Source organism: Amphiprion ocellaris, chromosome 6 (genome assembly GCF_022539595.1).
Source record: "Amphiprion ocellaris isolate individual 3 ecotype Okinawa chromosome 6, ASM2253959v1, whole genome shotgun sequence".
In the NCBI taxonomy this organism is placed as follows: Eukaryota; Metazoa; Chordata; class Actinopteri; family Pomacentridae; genus Amphiprion; species Amphiprion ocellaris.
The window spans coordinates 24170288-24185824 of NC_072771.1; the positions used below are offsets into that span (position 1 = coordinate 24170288).

The window sequence follows — 15537 nt, forward strand, 5'->3', positions numbered from 1 at the left end:
ACGCCGGAGCTGCTCTATGAGAAACGCGGAGAACTAATATTAAGGACAGTGAAACTGAAGGATATTGTGTCTGAAAATTACCAAAGACAACAGAGAGTCATGAGCTGGGAGTCCACGCGTGGGGAGCAGCTTTCAGAGTGAGTTTCTGCGGATTTGTTCTCTCTGTTGGAGCGTGTGAAGCTCAGCCAAAGTCAATCTGGCCGATCAATGCTAATAGGTTTCTGCTATGTTTGTTTGTGTGTGAACAGGCTGCCGACTGTCGGGGTGGCGGGAGGACGAGACTGGAGCTGCGTCCTGTTTGAACTGCAGAGTAAAGAAAGAGAGACAGAAGAGCTCAGGGTGAAGTATAAGGAGCGCAAACAGGTACAGAATTAAATAGTTGTTTTTTTTTATCGCGATGTCTCGGAGTTTGTCACGTTACTTCTCGCGATAGCTCTGTCTTCGTGGAAGGAGCGCTCAAAAACTTTAAAAGTGGAAATACCACAATGTGGAAATACTCGTTTTAAAGACCTGCATTAAAAATATTATTTAAGGCCAATAGGATGATTTTTTTAACTAGTAAATAACACAGTTTTATTCATATATCTTGCCTCTTTTATCCACTGTTTATACCGTAATTTCCCCCTATATTTATCCCTATATTTACATTTATCTATCTTTATATCAGTATATATCTAGCACACCTATATCGCCCATAACCTATTTCATTTATATATTTAGTGTGTTCATACCACTCTTTTCATTCTGTTATTCATATATGTGCATTCATTTATGTTGCATACTTACACACATTGCACTAAATCATCGGACAGAGATCCAAAACGTAGAAGCAGGCATGGGTTAAAATCCACAACAGACAATACAAACAACAGATAAAAGCACAAACAACGATCCGGCAGCAACGAGCAGTTTAGTAATGTGACTAGTATATAAACAGGGTGTGGGGGGTAGGTGAGTCCCAGATGTGGCGGAGTGAACAGGTAGGCGATCTGATTGGCTGGCAGGTGATGCAGTGGGAGTGTGTGTGGGAGGAGACTGTGCAATGGCGGGAACCGCTGACAGGTGGAGACTGAGCTGGTTTGTGGGAGGAGCAGGAGGGGAAGTGGGGTTAGGAGGTTCCAGTAGAGTCCATGACAGTTGATGGTTAGGATATTCTACTTATTTACATTACATTGCAGTTGATTCTTTAGAACCACTAATTAGGTGTTAAATTGCGTGTCATCGTATGAATAATTGTACGCTGTGCAATGACAATAAAGTTTATTCTAATCCAGTCTAATCTAATGTAGACAATATGACACTGGCCTAGTCAATTGCTTACAATAATGCAATGATTTCTTATTTATTTTTTTGCCTGACAAGTTTTCTGAAATGCTAAGTTTAAATATCCAAATATTACAAATATTGTCTTAAAATGCCTTAATTTGGATTAACTCCCAGAAATCTGAAATTGGATGAAGCCAGCTATGTTTCATTTTGTTGATATTTGTCTGAGGTTTTTACAGAAGGGATTCTGGATATCTCTGTTGATCACTTCATAAATCATAAAATACAACCAACAGAACCCCAAAAATACATTTTTGCAGTGTATTTAAAAATACAACGTTTTATAGATCAGGTTATACCTGTATATATAGATATAGATAGTAATAGGACATATGGTGTAAGTGCTACTGAAGTTTCTGGCTCAGAATTTGAGAAAATTCCTCCTATTATTTTATTTTATTGTATTTTATTTCATATTTATTTATTTATTTATTAGAAAGCATTGTTTATGGTAAAAATTAAATATCTTTAATAGCTGTAACTATGAAACCTCCCCAGTTGACATAAAGGCAATTATTTTTTGTGTCTCAGTTCAAGTTTAAATAAGTAAATAAGTTTTTATTCTATGAAGAATAAACAATATTAACAAGTTCTAATAAATATGTGTTAATTGCTTAATTGTCAAAAGTGTAGTAAAAAATACACCTAAATCTGTCCTTTGGATGTTTTCTTTCAACTAGTGTGAAAAAAATTCCAAACTCTTAAAACTGACCGGTGCATAAAAAACATATTTACTGCTGTAGTGTTTTGCCTGAAGCAGAACGATGTCAGTATGACCAAATTTATTTATATTATTAAAATTAAAAGCACTCACATCAGCCTTGTTACTGATGAATTATTAAGGTCATCACATGGACACTTTATTTAGAAACATCAATACACATCATTTATCCAATTATCCAGTTATCTAATCATGCAGCAGCAGTGCATAAAATCATGCAGATATATGAGCTTCCATTGATGTTCACTTCAAACATGAAAACTGGGAAAAACCTGATCTCAGTAACTTTGAATGTGTCATGACTGTTGGTGCTTGACGGGCTGGTTTGAGTGTTTCTGAAACTGTTGATCTTCTGTGATTTTCACACAATTTTTTTTACTGAAAATGACGCTAAAAACCAAAACATCCAGTGAGCAGCAGTCATTTGGATAAAAACAACTGAAGTTAATGGGAGAGGTCCAAGGGGAGGAATCAGACTGGTTGAAGCAGAGAAAGTTAACTCTTACTCTTACAAATGTGGTGAGAAGGAAAAGCATCAGAGAATGAAGAACATGTTGAACCTTGAGGCAGATTGTGGCTTCAACGGCATGAATCCATGGACCCAGTCTGCCTTGTGTCAACAGTTCAGGTTGCTGCTGCTGCTGGTGTAATGGTGTTGGGAATGTTTTCTTTGCACACTTTGGGCTCCTTTATACCATCAGTCATGGTTTGAATAATTATATATCTAAGTACTGTTGCTGATCCCATGCATCCATTTAAAGCCACAATTTACCCTTCTATTGATTTCTTCCAACATGACAGTGCATCGTGTTACAGAGCAAAAGTCATCGAAAACTTGTTTCATGAGCGCGATAATGAGATTGTTGTGTTTCAGTGGATTCCACTGTAACCCGATCTGAATCCATTTGAGATGTGGTAGATCAGGAGATTCTCAGCATAAACGTGCAGCTGACAAATAAGCAGAAATGATGTAATGTAATCATGTCAACATGGAGCAGAAAGTCAAAGGAACATTTCCCAGAATTTGTGAAATCCATGCCAACAAAGACTGTGGTTGTTTGAGAGCACAGGGAGGCCCAGTCCAGAATCAGTGTGGTGTTCCCAATAAAGTGCACGCTGAGTTAATATATTACATTTTTAGATTAATATTACTTATGTAAACTGCATTTTAGCTGGCTAAAATGGAGCCTATTTTAAGCTAGTTTCTACAGAACTGCATCTAAGAATTACTTTCATATTGGATTGTTCTGCTGATTATTTTATATATGAACTGATTGTTTGATTTGAAAAAATTCACACAATGGTAACATCACAGTTACACAACTAAAAGTGACAGCATAACAGTGTTGGTTTAATAGCCTAAAACTCAATTTTATTAATAATAAATGGAAACTATTCAAATGAGTACAAAGAAAGGCACCAGATCTTTTTGCAAGTAACTTACAGAATTATTAAATTGATTAACTTTGTGTTTACAGCAGAGCATTTTAACAGCTGTTCATGTACATATTTACCTTTTAAATGTAGTGTTAAGATATTCGGAGTAAATATACTTAGCTACCTTCCACCTCTGTTTAATACTTTCTGTCCTGAAACTCCATGCATCACAAACATTCCCAATTAATTAACATTTTTTATCGCTTTGTGTGATTTTTTTTTTTAATAGGTGTTGGAGAGTTTGGAAGAACGCATAGATGAGCTGCACAAGAAGATTAAGGAAGTGCAGAAGTTACACTTAAGCTTTGATGCGTTTCTCAAGGTACAATCAGAAGCAGTTTCACACACGACTCCTGTACTGGTCTGCAGCAACAAACTAACTAATGCTGTCGATTTCTATCTAGGATGAAGATGCTGATCAAACTGCCAAGAAAGCAGAGAGGGAGAGGAAAGAAGGGCTTCAAAAGGAGGCAGAGATAAAAAGACTAAAGGAGGAGTGTGCTGAAGTGAATGAGAGGAAACAGGAGTTACAGCGTCAGGTGCACAGACACCATGTTTACAGGCAATTCATGGTGCGAGTGTGTGAAAAAACTAAGGTACAACAAGTTTTTTTTGTTATACATGGCAAGAAACATAAAAGAATCCAAATTTATTTATGAGACAGGTGTCATAAAATACATTAATGCATTGACTAAATCACCTATCATTTGCAAACCTTTTTGAAACGTCAACTATTACAAATGGAAAATTGTTCTGACAGTCTAAAGTTCATTCTGACCCCAAGAAATTGTTCAATTGTAATGGTAGGCTACCCTAAATGTTGTCTCATCTTGGTGATGGCTTAAACAGTAGAAACACTCCTCAACTATATACACATAGCTGTTTGAAATAATAAATCTTGCTCCTTCTCCCTATAGGTTAATGTTTTATATCAGAACAGTGCAATAATTGTACTGATAACGTTAGAAGGGTTGGTCTTCAGGCTTTCAGGCGAGGTGGATCGTCTCTACAAAAACACTGTGGAAACTCTGACATGTTTTGAGTAGATGGTGATGTTATTTTGGGGGCTACACCCTTAAAGTGTGTGTGTGTTTGATTCTGTGTTACAGTTTGAACATGTTGAGGCACTCAATGGTCATTTAGAGAGTCTTCTCCACTTCAGACAGCAGCTCTATCAGAGGGAGAACAAGGCACAAGAACAGGTCGACCAGCAGAGGAAAGCTCTGCTGTCGCTGGAGGACCAGCATAACTTACTGCGGCTGCAGCAGAGCAACCAGCTGTCCCAGCTCCAGACCAAGCTAGAGAAGACTCACTCTGAAGCTCTAACATGGGTAACAGACAGCAGAGCTAAGGCTAGATCACATGTGGCTTAAAGATCCTCTGAATGAAGTTCAGTTGTCCTATCTTCACACAGGAAAGGAGGTGGAACCGCATTCAGGAGACTGCAGCAAAGAAAACACTCAAACTGGGACACATTAAAATGGTGACCCTGAACCTCTATGAAACAACAGGCGGGAGTTTCGAAGGAGAGGAAGGTGTGGATATGAATGACACAGAGAAACAGCTGGACCAGGTATGTATCCTCACAGAGCAGAGATGACGGCAAACAGCCAGAGCAACAGATAATGATCATCAAAACACACTGTTCCCTTCTGTCTCTTTTGTAGGTCAAGAGGTTCTTCGAGGACCACAGTAACATAGTGAAACAACATCAAACTCCTTTACAAAGACGCAACGGTGGACAGAAACAAGATCAGGCCAAAAAATCACATCAAATTCAATACAAAAAACCACATTTTAAGTAAAAATAAAAAACAAAAACTTCAATATCAATTTCCATGCCGCATTAAAACTGAATTCACTGAAATAGCACTGAAAACAATTGACAAAACTTCAAACCCGAAGGTAGTGAATTTAAAATAATGTGCAATCAATGACTGATTTATCTTGACAAAGTTTCATACAATAGTTGAATCTGCTTTGAAATTACTGTATATATATTCTGTCAGTAGTAAGAAGTATTTAATATACATGATAATCTGTATAACTGATGCTCATTTTTTTTTTTATCTAGAACTAAGCACCTACATTTATTATGATTGGGGAAGTATGCTAAAAACCTAACAATGTAGTTTAATACACTGAATGAGTTTAATTACAGGTCAGTAGGACATTCATTTAGCCTCTCAGTGTGCTTGTAACATTAGTGTTGACCTGTTTTAACTTTGTAAATACTGTATTTCTATAATATTTTTACTGGTGGAGTTTCAGTCTGCAGCTCCTGATGCCCACATGACTGCCAACTCAATGTAGTGTAGTAATTCAGAACACAGGAGTCTGCACTGCCTCCCTGTGGCCAATAAAGGAAACAGCAACTCATAGACGCAACAAATCAGTCTCGGTGTTAACTTAGTAGGCTGATTGGACAGTTTCCAGTTAAAAGCTGAGTATAGTTAAGCTAGAAATTTACTGAGGTTATTAAAGTAATCACTAACAAGAATTATAAAGTTGCTCACTCAAAACACAGGCTCAGAGATGTCAATTAGTTAGATGAAGATACTCCTATTTAGTCCTGAGAAGAAGTCTAAACTGCTTGTGTGAACGTCTGTTGGTTTGAAATAATAAAATATAAGTAATAAAAATGTTACATTATGCTGCTGTTTCTTCATTATTGGCTGTTCCAAGTCTACATCAGCAGGGCATTCAAAATGTTCTCAAAAGTCGTAACACATTGCAAAGTATTCTACTGTAGTTCACAGAGATAGTAAATACTGGCTTAAAATGTAACAATTTTATTGAGAAACAACATGTAAATGGTAGCCACACTGAACAGATATGTGTAATGCTATTTGCTTGGTGGGCACTTTTAATAAATCATCTAAAAACATTTCTTCTCTACAGATAGAGTGAAGCACTACAACACTAGTCAGCGGTTCATTTGGTCTTCTTGCCTTTGCTTTTTTTGGTCTTCTTGCCTTTGCTTTTTTTGGCCTTCTTGCCTTTGCCCTTGTTCTTTATGGCCTTGCGAGTACTGTAGCCTCTCCACCAGGCCTGGACGATAATAGCTGCTTTGGTCTTCAGCTCCAGCTCCTTCATCTCCTTCAGCCTCTTCTCCTCCGCCTGACGATGCCTCTCCTGGATCTGGTTGCACTCCACTTCTAGGACAGAAAACAGTTCCTCCAGCTTCCTCAGATCCTCCTTCTCCTTTCTATAACTCGTTTCATTCATCTCCAGGTTGGCCTGAGGCAGGTGATCGAGGCATTTATGGTTTTGAAGGGACAGAGAAAGAAACATGGTGGTAGATAGTGAAGAAAAAACACAAGTTAAATAAATGACAAAATTGAGGTGTTATGAAACATCGATAGGCCCCATTTTAACTTGGTAATTTCACCAATATTGAGCATCCTGAAATCTTGAAAGAGTAATTAGTTTAATAAGCAAGTGCAGTTTACAAGGGAGAAACCACATGAAGTGTAAAAGCATCTGGCCTGGATTTCAAACTGAAGAGACATCTGAAGCGCATGTGTGAAATGGCAAGGTGTCCTAACGTTAAAAAAGAACTGTATATTTTAGAGATTAGATTATTATTCAGTTAACTGATTTCTCGTGCTTTCTCCTGCTTTTCAATCTTGTAAAAAAAAATGTCTTTGGGTTTTGGACTTTAAATCAAATGAGCTCTCAGAACTTTTAATAATTGTACATTGCAGCGTATTGTGTTTACATGAAATTTCACACTGCTCCAGTCATCTGTGGTAATTAAAAGTTTCCCATTCAAGGGCTATCAAACATAAACAACATATACTGGGGTTCAAAGAAGGGTATTTTCTAGAAATTTAACATTTCTAACCCTTTTTCCTGAAAGCAAATTACATTAATGACTAGCATTACAAACAAAAACTAATATTTAACACACAAAATATTAAAGTGTCTGTCGTATATTTAAGTTACTCAGACATCAAAAGGTGCTGCACTTTCTTTGAACACAAGTGTATGTTGTATGTCCAGTACTGTAATTCTGAATCACAATTCCTATAACATTAATAATCCTTACTCTGTCTATTTTAAGGTTTCTCTGACTGTGTAAATTCTTGCACTGTGGTGCTTTAATAGCATCCATGCAGAAATATTTTAGGACAGTATCCTGAAAATAGTAAATTACTAATCTCAGCAGATTGGATTGACTAAACTGGATCAGCTGCGGAGGACTGGCTCTATAAAAAGCTTCTAAGTGGGCCGTGTTGCCATTGTACTCAGTTATTTCTCCCGGTAACTTTTAGCATTTGAATCTGAGTTTGTACCTGGGTTTCCGTTATTTTTTCGTCAAAATTTTGGATTAAGTATTCAATTTCCATCTCCACCTTTTCATTTTTCTGCCAAAGAGGAAAAAAACAGAGTATTAATGAAAACTAAATATGTTACTATGATTAAAATATGAAACATTTACAGTTTAATGTTACACTTGACTAACCTCTTGGAGTATTCTCTCTGCTTGTCTGTTTTCAAACATCAAATTGCTGAGCTGAATGTTCAGTTGATCAATTTCCTCCTGTAGACTGGTCTGCTTCAGGCTTGCTGTCTTGATCTGTGGCTGGCGCTGTTTTTCTGTGGGAAGTGACATTTCTTCTTCGAGAGCCTTGTTCTTTTGCTGAACACTTTCTATACTTTCCATCACATTTTCAATCTGTGTTATAACAAGAAAGACAGGAAAGATAGGAAATGGGAAAATAATCTGTTTAGCAGCAACTTAGGAAGTAATGCATGTGTCAAACTAGACTCTTGTTATCCATTGTGATTCCTCACCTGAGCATCTATTTTCTTTATGTTTTCAGCTAATTCTTCCTCCAGTAAAATGAATTCTTCCAGATTTTGAGTTTCGCCCCCAGGCGGTAGCTCCTCATCCGGACTGGTCAGCAACTTTCTAACCATATTGCTGTGAAACAATTTAAGCTCTCTAATTAGTATATTTTCACTCTCCACTATTTCAATACCTAGCTCTGCCCTCAAGCCAGAAATGGCATCTGGATTGGCTTGGCAAAGCCTGAGCACATCTCTGAAAGAGTTCTTGATGTTCCTCTCAAGCTGAGCCCTTGCTTGTTTCCTTGCTTTCACGGCTTCTCCCTCTTGTTCCCCGTCTGTCTTGAGATCTTCTAGTTTCCCCAGTTTTTCTTCTAACAACTGGTGCTCTTGAAGTGCGTTACGTAACTCCTGGTTCATGATACCAGACACACAGTTTGACTGGAGAACAGCAGACAAAGTTGCTGCAACCTCAGCTTGACTGATGCAGTTTTCCAGGACATCTGAGATAAGTTCAGCCGACTTGGAGTGTGTTCTTGTCGGACCTATTGCACCCTTTGCAGACATACTGTCACTGGATGGTAGAAATAGAAAAAACAGCACAGTAAAATTTGGTTGTCTACATTGACTTACTTTGATTTCAGTAGCTTTTGCATATGCCTAGTATCTTTTGTTATGGCCAGTGCTCCTCAACTCATTGGTGGTCCTGACCCCTATTGGTAACAAATTAGGCTGTGACTATTGTAATTAATTAAACTGTGCTTGTAGTTATCTATCTATCTATCTATCTATCTATCTATCTATCTATCTATCTATCTATCTATCTATCTATCTATCTATCTATCTATCTATCTATCTATCTATCTATCTATCTATCTATCTATCTATCTATCTATGAATAAATAAATATATGCAGAGACACTGTTTCCGCATGATATACTAGTGTAAATACATCTGTCTGATTTCAGACTGAACACACACCTGAGGTCAAAGCAAAGTGTGTGCACATAAAACAACTTTAGGTTTCAGATATTATATGATTATTTAGTTAATTATTTAGTCAGTCAACATCAAATAAAACACAATCAACAAATCAGTACAGTTTAATCAAGCAAAATCAAGCAAAAATGAAAAAATAATTTTAGCTTCTCTGATTGGATTTTTTTCTGCTTATATGTCTTTTATCTTATTATAAATGTAATTTGTTTTGGTTTTGAACTTTTGATCATCTTGGCCTCCCAGAACTTGTGATAATTATACATTGTGATTTGCATTTTTTTCAAACATCGTTCAAAAAGAAGTGTATCATATGGGAATTCTACATTTCCTAACTTTTTTCTTGTGTGTTACAAGCATCATAAGTAGAAACACAAACAAAAGACATGTATTTGTAGGTATTGCAAAGCTGACTGATACTTGACAAGTGCTCCCGAAATGTTCCAAAATAAGCATTTGTAACCTTTAAACAACAGCTCTAGTAAAAACACACTTTGTGCTAAAATGTTATCAGAAGCCCTCAAGTTGCATTGGTATATTACTTTAAATTAAACACAAAAAAGTTCACCAGGTGCCATCCTGACACAAACTCGTGCAGAGCATGTTTCTATGGCTGAAAGTAACAACTGCTGATAGATCATCATCATTACGGGTGTCAATCTTATCTAAACTCTGAGACATAGTACATATTTATATGTTTTTATGGGGATATTATCATTTTATGGAGTGATGCATTTCCTTCAAACACCAGTCTGTGTTGTTCTGCATTATAATTATGAATCACGGATTGATTTGAAAAATTAAATATCAACCTATTTGATTAATTTTTTGGTGGCCCTGGTCCCCATTGGTAACAATTAGTTGTACTGTGGCCTCATTGGCTCATATGAAGCACTGTATTAACGCGTGCAACTACATTTTACAACATAGTGTCTTCTCTGACTGAGAACATTACTTTTGTCATATTTAGCTATTTAGCCTCCCCAGCATTAGCTGTTACCGTTAGATTAAACTGTGTGCTAAATTTAAAACAAAACCAACAAAAAACAAAAACAAAAACCCCACTTCCGTGTCAATTTTTAAAAAACATTTCTTTCAGTTGTTACTTTAGCTATGTTAGTTTCGATATAAGTTATTAGCTAGCTAAGCTGCATACCTGTTTACTCGCCTCAGGCAGAAAATGTGTTTCTCTGTTGCTAAGATACCACTTCTGCAGATGACGGAGCAATTAACTATTACTGGCTCATACTGCCCAGAGCTTATTTTGCAATAAATAAATAAATAAATACAAAAATAACAAAATATACGGTTGTTGTTTTTTATTTTTAAACGAATTAATAAATACAGGAATGCGGAAGCTTTAAATTAATATACAGGGTTGACGTCTAACAGTTGACTTTTATTTTGAAATTTGACTGCAGTCATTCGGCCAGCCTGCCGTGAACTGCTTCAGTGTCGTGAAAGTTTGTTGATCTATCTGCCCCATCTGTAGAGCTTTTGTAGTGTCATCGGTGTTTGGGAGTGTTGCTTGCGGAAAGCCAGATCTAAATTAGCTGTACATGGTTCTCAGTTACATGCTACCTGACCGCGCTGAGCGTCTGTTCCGCAGCACAAAGCCCGGTGTCCGGTGACGATGCCGTGATGGACGCAGACAGACAGTCTCGGCTCGTTAGCCTCGGTGACAGTGAAGCAGCCGAATCGGTGACAGATGTCATCTCTAGCAGGACAAAGACCAAATCTGAAACCAACTGACCCTTTGTCCGCTTCACCTTACTTAAAATGCGCTAGTTTATGTATTGAATGCCTTTTAATGTGTATGTAGCTATCGTCTTAGTGTTAAAGTAGTCCGTTTGCTAGCAAACAACTGACGGTAGCCTGTCGGTGGCCGTGAGATGTGCAGCTGTCTGGCAGTTTGCAGAACAAACCTTGTTTAGCTAGTAGCTCGTACCAAGTGAAGGCTGGAAGTCGAGGCTGGCTGCAGCCTGTTTATCTGCCAGTATGGAGTCTGACGACGATGTGCCTCTCATCTTAACCTGGGACGAAGCGAACAGCGGTCTGCTGAACGAGGAGGCTGAAAGAGGAGACGAGAGTGAGTCCTTACTGTGACATCCTCACCTTCTTCTATAGTGGAGCTATGTAAACTGTGTTTGTATAGCTAGGCACGTTATTGTGGGAACTGGTTTGGTGTTGGCACTTCCATGGTATGGTTTTAGATACAATAACTCTACCTCTATGAAGGTTCATTATGGAAGCTGTGCTGTTGCATTGTACTGTACTGATAGGTGTATCTCATTTGTGGTTATGTTGTGTATTCCCTGACTGACCTTATGGCACCAGAGAAGCTTCACATGCTCATGATCTCCAGTTCACAAAACACTGTATTTTCTGATTTTCAAGACAGGCTATATTGCTCGGGGCATCAGCATAAGATGGAGTTAAACTTGCAAACAACAGATCTTGTGTACATGTGTAGTTCTCTGGTGGTTTTAAGGCCTCGAGTCAGTACAAGCTCAAGTTTTATGTTTTGTGAGTGTCAGAATATGCCTATATTAGAAAATGATTTCTGACAGAGGGAATCATTCATCAGATGGGAGGCACCAACTGATTTTTCATGTAATGACCCAAATATAGTTTCTAAAATGACATTAAGTTAACTCACTTAAGTCAATGCCTCTCTAGAAGTTATGTGTACCAAATGAACCTGAGTATAGGTTGCTGACGCTTGTTAATTTATGTATGGGGGATTCTGCACAGAATGGCAGAGATGTTTACTTTCATCAGGCCTAAAGGTGTTCATTTATTTATTGACAAGCTATTCTCTCCTGTATGGTGACCTTTCTGTTGTATGTATTTGACTCCATGTTCCATCGTTAAAGCACATTCATAAAGAACAACATCTGAACCAAAGTGCTGTACGATTAAAAGCAACCCATAAGACATAGTGAAACAAATCTGAGTACAGTACAATAAAATAATAAAAGATACAACTCAAAAAGGGATCAAGTAAAGGTAGCAAGCTCTACTGAGATTGTATGCCAAAAAGAGGAGGTGTTTCTTCAGTAGTGACTTAAATGTTTCTAAAGCCAGAGCAGTTCCTACATGAAAAGATAAACATCTCCAGAGATTAGGAGCAGGCAGTGCGAAGGCTTGATTGCATCTATTTCTGTGCCTAGATCTCAGAACATCCAGGAGGATCTGATTAGTCAACCTCAGTCCTCTAAAGATGATGTAAGAATTCTGCTAAACAGTGTTGCACCAATCCACTTTAAATCCTGAAAAACAAACAAGAAAATCTAAAAAAATCAGTCCTGAAATAGACAGGAAGTCATAACTGGTGTTATATGATGATGCTTTCTTTTTCGTCTCCAAATTTGGCACCAGCTAAGAGCGACTGCTTTATGACCACATACAAAGAATGACAATAGTCTAACCGCATGATAGTAAAGGCATGAATAACTTTTGTCAGTGGTACAGAGATAGACCTTCACCTTGGCTGAAAGTCAACATAGAGGAATAAGTATTTGCTGTTCCAACACACACCATCTCCACAACATAATTAAACTACAAAGTATGCACTATATTGGAAATGATAATGGGATCATGGAGAGTGAGGTTGCAGACTAGAAATCACATCAGTGTGTCCACCAGTTGAATGGCAAAGTGTCACAGTTGTGACACAAAGAGCTTATGAGGCTGTCAGTGCTGCTTGTATAATGTTGTCCCACTTTTCCTGAAAGGTTTGGCAAAGTTGGTCGAGTTTTTGGAGAACAGAATCACATTAGTGGACACGCCCATCCAGAGTTGTCTGGAGAGATTTATTAGACAACAAATGGTGGAGGTGTGGACACCTGACAAGCAGCAACCAACATACAAACAGCCTGTTGTCGCCTTTGGCATCATGTCATTTAAATTAAGCTTAATTTTAAGGTGGTGCTATCTGATCATTATCCTTTAAAGCCACACCTGGTGAGACTGAGGATTAACTCAGGAATGTGTCACCACTTGAACAACTCAAAAACGTTTTGTGCATGACCGGCTAATATAACTCGTTTGTAACCATAACAACATAGAAATCAAATGTTAAACTTTTTTCAAGAGCCAGAAAAGACCATTTGCATGCTGCATTTCTAATTTTATTCAGCGTATTTACAGAGGACTACGTAGTATTTTTCTATAAATTGTATGCATTATAGCTGAATATTTATATGTAATAAATGTTCATCTACTTACCATAGTTGCACTTGTGCAGTCTGAAGCCGGTAAGTTGCGAATCAGCCTGGAAACATGCTGCACATCCAGGTCACACTGTTTTAACGGAGAGAAGAGATTGTCCATCGAACTCCGGGATCACGTGTGTGTCCGTGTTTGCAGCATGTATGGGTGTCCTTGCAGCCACTCAACATAGTAATCCTGCTGCCTTTGTCTTCTCTCACATATAAGCTACAAAATGACCCATGTGAGAAACTGCTGGCTCAGCAGACCCTGCACCCCCTCAGCCCCTCCCTGGTGCTCATGGACAGCATGTGTGTGTGTTGTGTGTGTGTTGTGTGAGTGTTGTGTGAGTGTCTGCAGCCTGTGTGTAGGTGTGTCTGCGTGTGTGTGAGCTTACCGGATCATTTTTTTCTGGCTCTGGGGGCGAACAGGAAGAGGAGAGGAGTTTTGTTCTCAGGATATCTGGGAGTGGTGCACAAGTGGGAAGTATCATCCTGTTGTTGCTGATAGTTGCTGGAGACTACTGAAAGAGAGGGAGTGTGAACCTGGAGACTGAGAAGGAAGGCTGTGCTATACGACCTCAGTGACCAATCACATGCCTGGATAGAGGTGGGGAGTTTAGTTTCATTGCTGGTGGTAAGGAAACCAGATGATCACAAAACTTGATTTTATTTTTTCTGGGAGAGACAATGATGACTGCTGAGTCTGTTGGCGTCTCTGTGAGCCTGACCTCACCGTGTTGTTGACCGGGAGCTCCAAACATGTTATTGTTCTCAAACAAATGAGGGGCTGGAGAATGGTACACAGCAGACACGGGGTCGACGCCTGTCAGGATAACCGACAGGCTGCCGCTGGACTGGAATTTGATCTTCACACTTGAGCTCAATCTGCCGCTGTCATGGTGGACAGAAAACATCTGTGACTGCATTGCTGAGACTCATATGGCCTACGCTACATTTAATTCCAAGGAGTCGTGCCTGAAGCAGAAACATGTGATGTACAGTACGTGGGAAGGGCACCCAGACAGACTCACGCAGGAGTGAAATATGCAGCTGCACAGAGACACATGGAGGGATTTTTATTCAAGGAAGAAACTGTGATTAATATTTATGAGAGACCATGCTTGAATCTGTAAATGCAGATCATCCTAGAATTCTGAGTTGGTCTGGATTTCATCTTTTTCGGCTGTATTTTTGAGTTAATTTAGAACTTTTTTATAAGAGAGATATTACCTGATTTTGTATTATGTCCTACAATAGCCTGCTCTTTCTTACCATGATCAGAAATCTAGATGTCTTCCCTGTCTTTTGAAGTTAGTCACTTTCCGTTTTATAACGTCAGATTAATTCCTCTTGTGGTTTGTCTGTCTCATGTCTGTTTCCTGTCTGTGGCAAGGAGGAGGCGTAACAGGCAATGTGATATCAGTACAAACACAACACTTTCTTATTGACTGGTTTCACTGGGTTCAAAGCTCAGCCTCTGCTGTTAAGTCAGTAATTTCAGTGTCATTTCATTGTTTCTCCTGATAGTATCTCTCTTGAAGGTGCCTGTTTTTACAAATACGCAACTGGTTGTCAAAGGAGTACAAACCTTCATAAACAGAGAGTCGTTTTGATATTCAATTCATTCCCCAATCTCTGAGGATCTCATCGGGACTCCACTTGTGACTCTGTCTCTGATGTTTGCATCGGGCCTTCGTGGAATGTTTGGCCATCTGTATCTGCAGATGTGTGTGGATGCTGGAGCAAGACCAGCGTACTGTGAATAACACACACACACACACACACACACACACACTTGTGCTGTGGACTTCAGGGACCTGAATACATTCACACAGCTGAAGCACACACAAATCCAAAGGGATCGATGGAGTGCTCATGTGGACAAGGAGCTGGTTCCCATGAAGATCAGTCAAATATTGAGAGTCCAGTAGTGATCTCCTCCTATGTCCTTCAAGTAGAGCTGGCCTGCATTGGTAGGCATATACTCGTCTGTATACTATGCTTCTGTGTGTGTGAGAGAGTGAGACAGTGACTCCTGTATACTATGTG

The 15537-nt window shown here is 38.7% G+C and overlaps 3 protein-coding genes across 7 annotated transcripts in view; 2 read left to right on the top strand and 1 right to left on the bottom strand.

Annotated features, from left to right (window-relative positions):
- On the top strand, window positions 1-6131 carry cfap73 (cilia and flagella associated protein 73). The gene is made up of 7 exons (XM_023294189.3): window positions 1-137; window positions 249-363; window positions 3714-3806; window positions 3889-4080; window positions 4594-4815; window positions 4899-5057; window positions 5152-6131. Exons 1-7 carry the CDS (start codon window positions 100-102, stop codon window positions 5287-5289), a joined length of 957 nt encoding a protein of 318 aa, XP_023149957.2. The 5' UTR covers window positions 1-99; the 3' UTR covers window positions 5290-6131.
- Window positions 5261-14018, bottom strand: iqcd (IQ motif containing D). Of its 4 annotated transcripts, XM_035940929.2 has the most exons (8): window positions 13884-14018; window positions 13505-13579; window positions 11200-11345; window positions 10856-10991; window positions 8285-8852; window positions 7953-8165; window positions 7783-7854; window positions 5261-6724 (listed from the first exon to the last, which is right to left on the bottom strand). In XM_035940929.2, exons 4-8 carry the CDS (start codon window positions 10987-10989, stop codon window positions 6419-6421), a joined length of 1293 nt encoding a protein of 430 aa, XP_035796822.2. In that variant the 5' UTR covers window positions 10990-10991; window positions 11200-11345; window positions 13505-13579; window positions 13884-14018; the 3' UTR covers window positions 5261-6418. The 4 variants fall into 4 exon arrangements, with proteins under 4 accessions (XP_035796822.2, XP_023149926.2, XP_054867439.1 ...); XM_023294158.3 differs by lacking the exon at window positions 13884-14018 and having other exon boundaries at window positions 13505-13830; XM_055011464.1 differs by lacking the exons at window positions 10856-10991; window positions 13884-14018 and having other exon boundaries at window positions 13505-13829.
- tpcn1 (two pore segment channel 1) overlaps window positions 11230-15537 on the top strand; it is a 16027-nt gene continuing 11719 nt past the window's right edge. Inside the window, exon 1 of one of the 2 annotated variants that reach the window (XM_023294155.3) lies at window positions 11230-11363. In XM_023294155.3, coding sequence (XP_023149923.1) covers window positions 11273-11363 — 91 coding nt within the window. In that variant the 5' untranslated portion in view covers window positions 11230-11272. Of the gene's footprint in view, window positions 11364-13908; window positions 15462-15537 lie in introns of those variants that run through there. The other variant, XM_023294154.3, reaches the window with a different exon arrangement.

Bases quoted from the DNA above. Each gene is read 5' to 3' on its own strand.
- cfap73 (XM_023294189.3), top strand. From the start codon at position 100: ATGAGCTGGGAGTCCACGCGTGGGGAGCAGCTTTCAGA. The intron at 138-248 runs GTGAGTTTCTGC...GTGTGTGAACAG, and splicing joins CGTGGGGAGCAGCTTTCAGA to GCTGCCGACTGTCGGGGTGG. The intron at 4,816-4,898 runs GTAACAGACAGC...ATCTTCACACAG, and splicing joins ACTCTGAAGCTCTAACATGG to GAAAGGAGGTGGAACCGCAT.
- iqcd (XM_035940929.2), bottom strand. From the start codon at position 10,989: ATGACATCTGTCACCGATTCGGCTGCTTCACTGTCACCGAGGCTAACG. The intron at 8,853-10,855 runs GTAGCATGTAAC...TCTACCATCCAG, and splicing joins CAGACGCTCAGCGCGGTCAG to TGACAGTATGTCTGCAAAGG. The intron at 6,725-7,782 runs GTACAAACTCAG...CACCTGCCTCAG, and splicing joins AAAAAATAACGGAAACCCAG to GCCAACCTGGAGATGAATGA.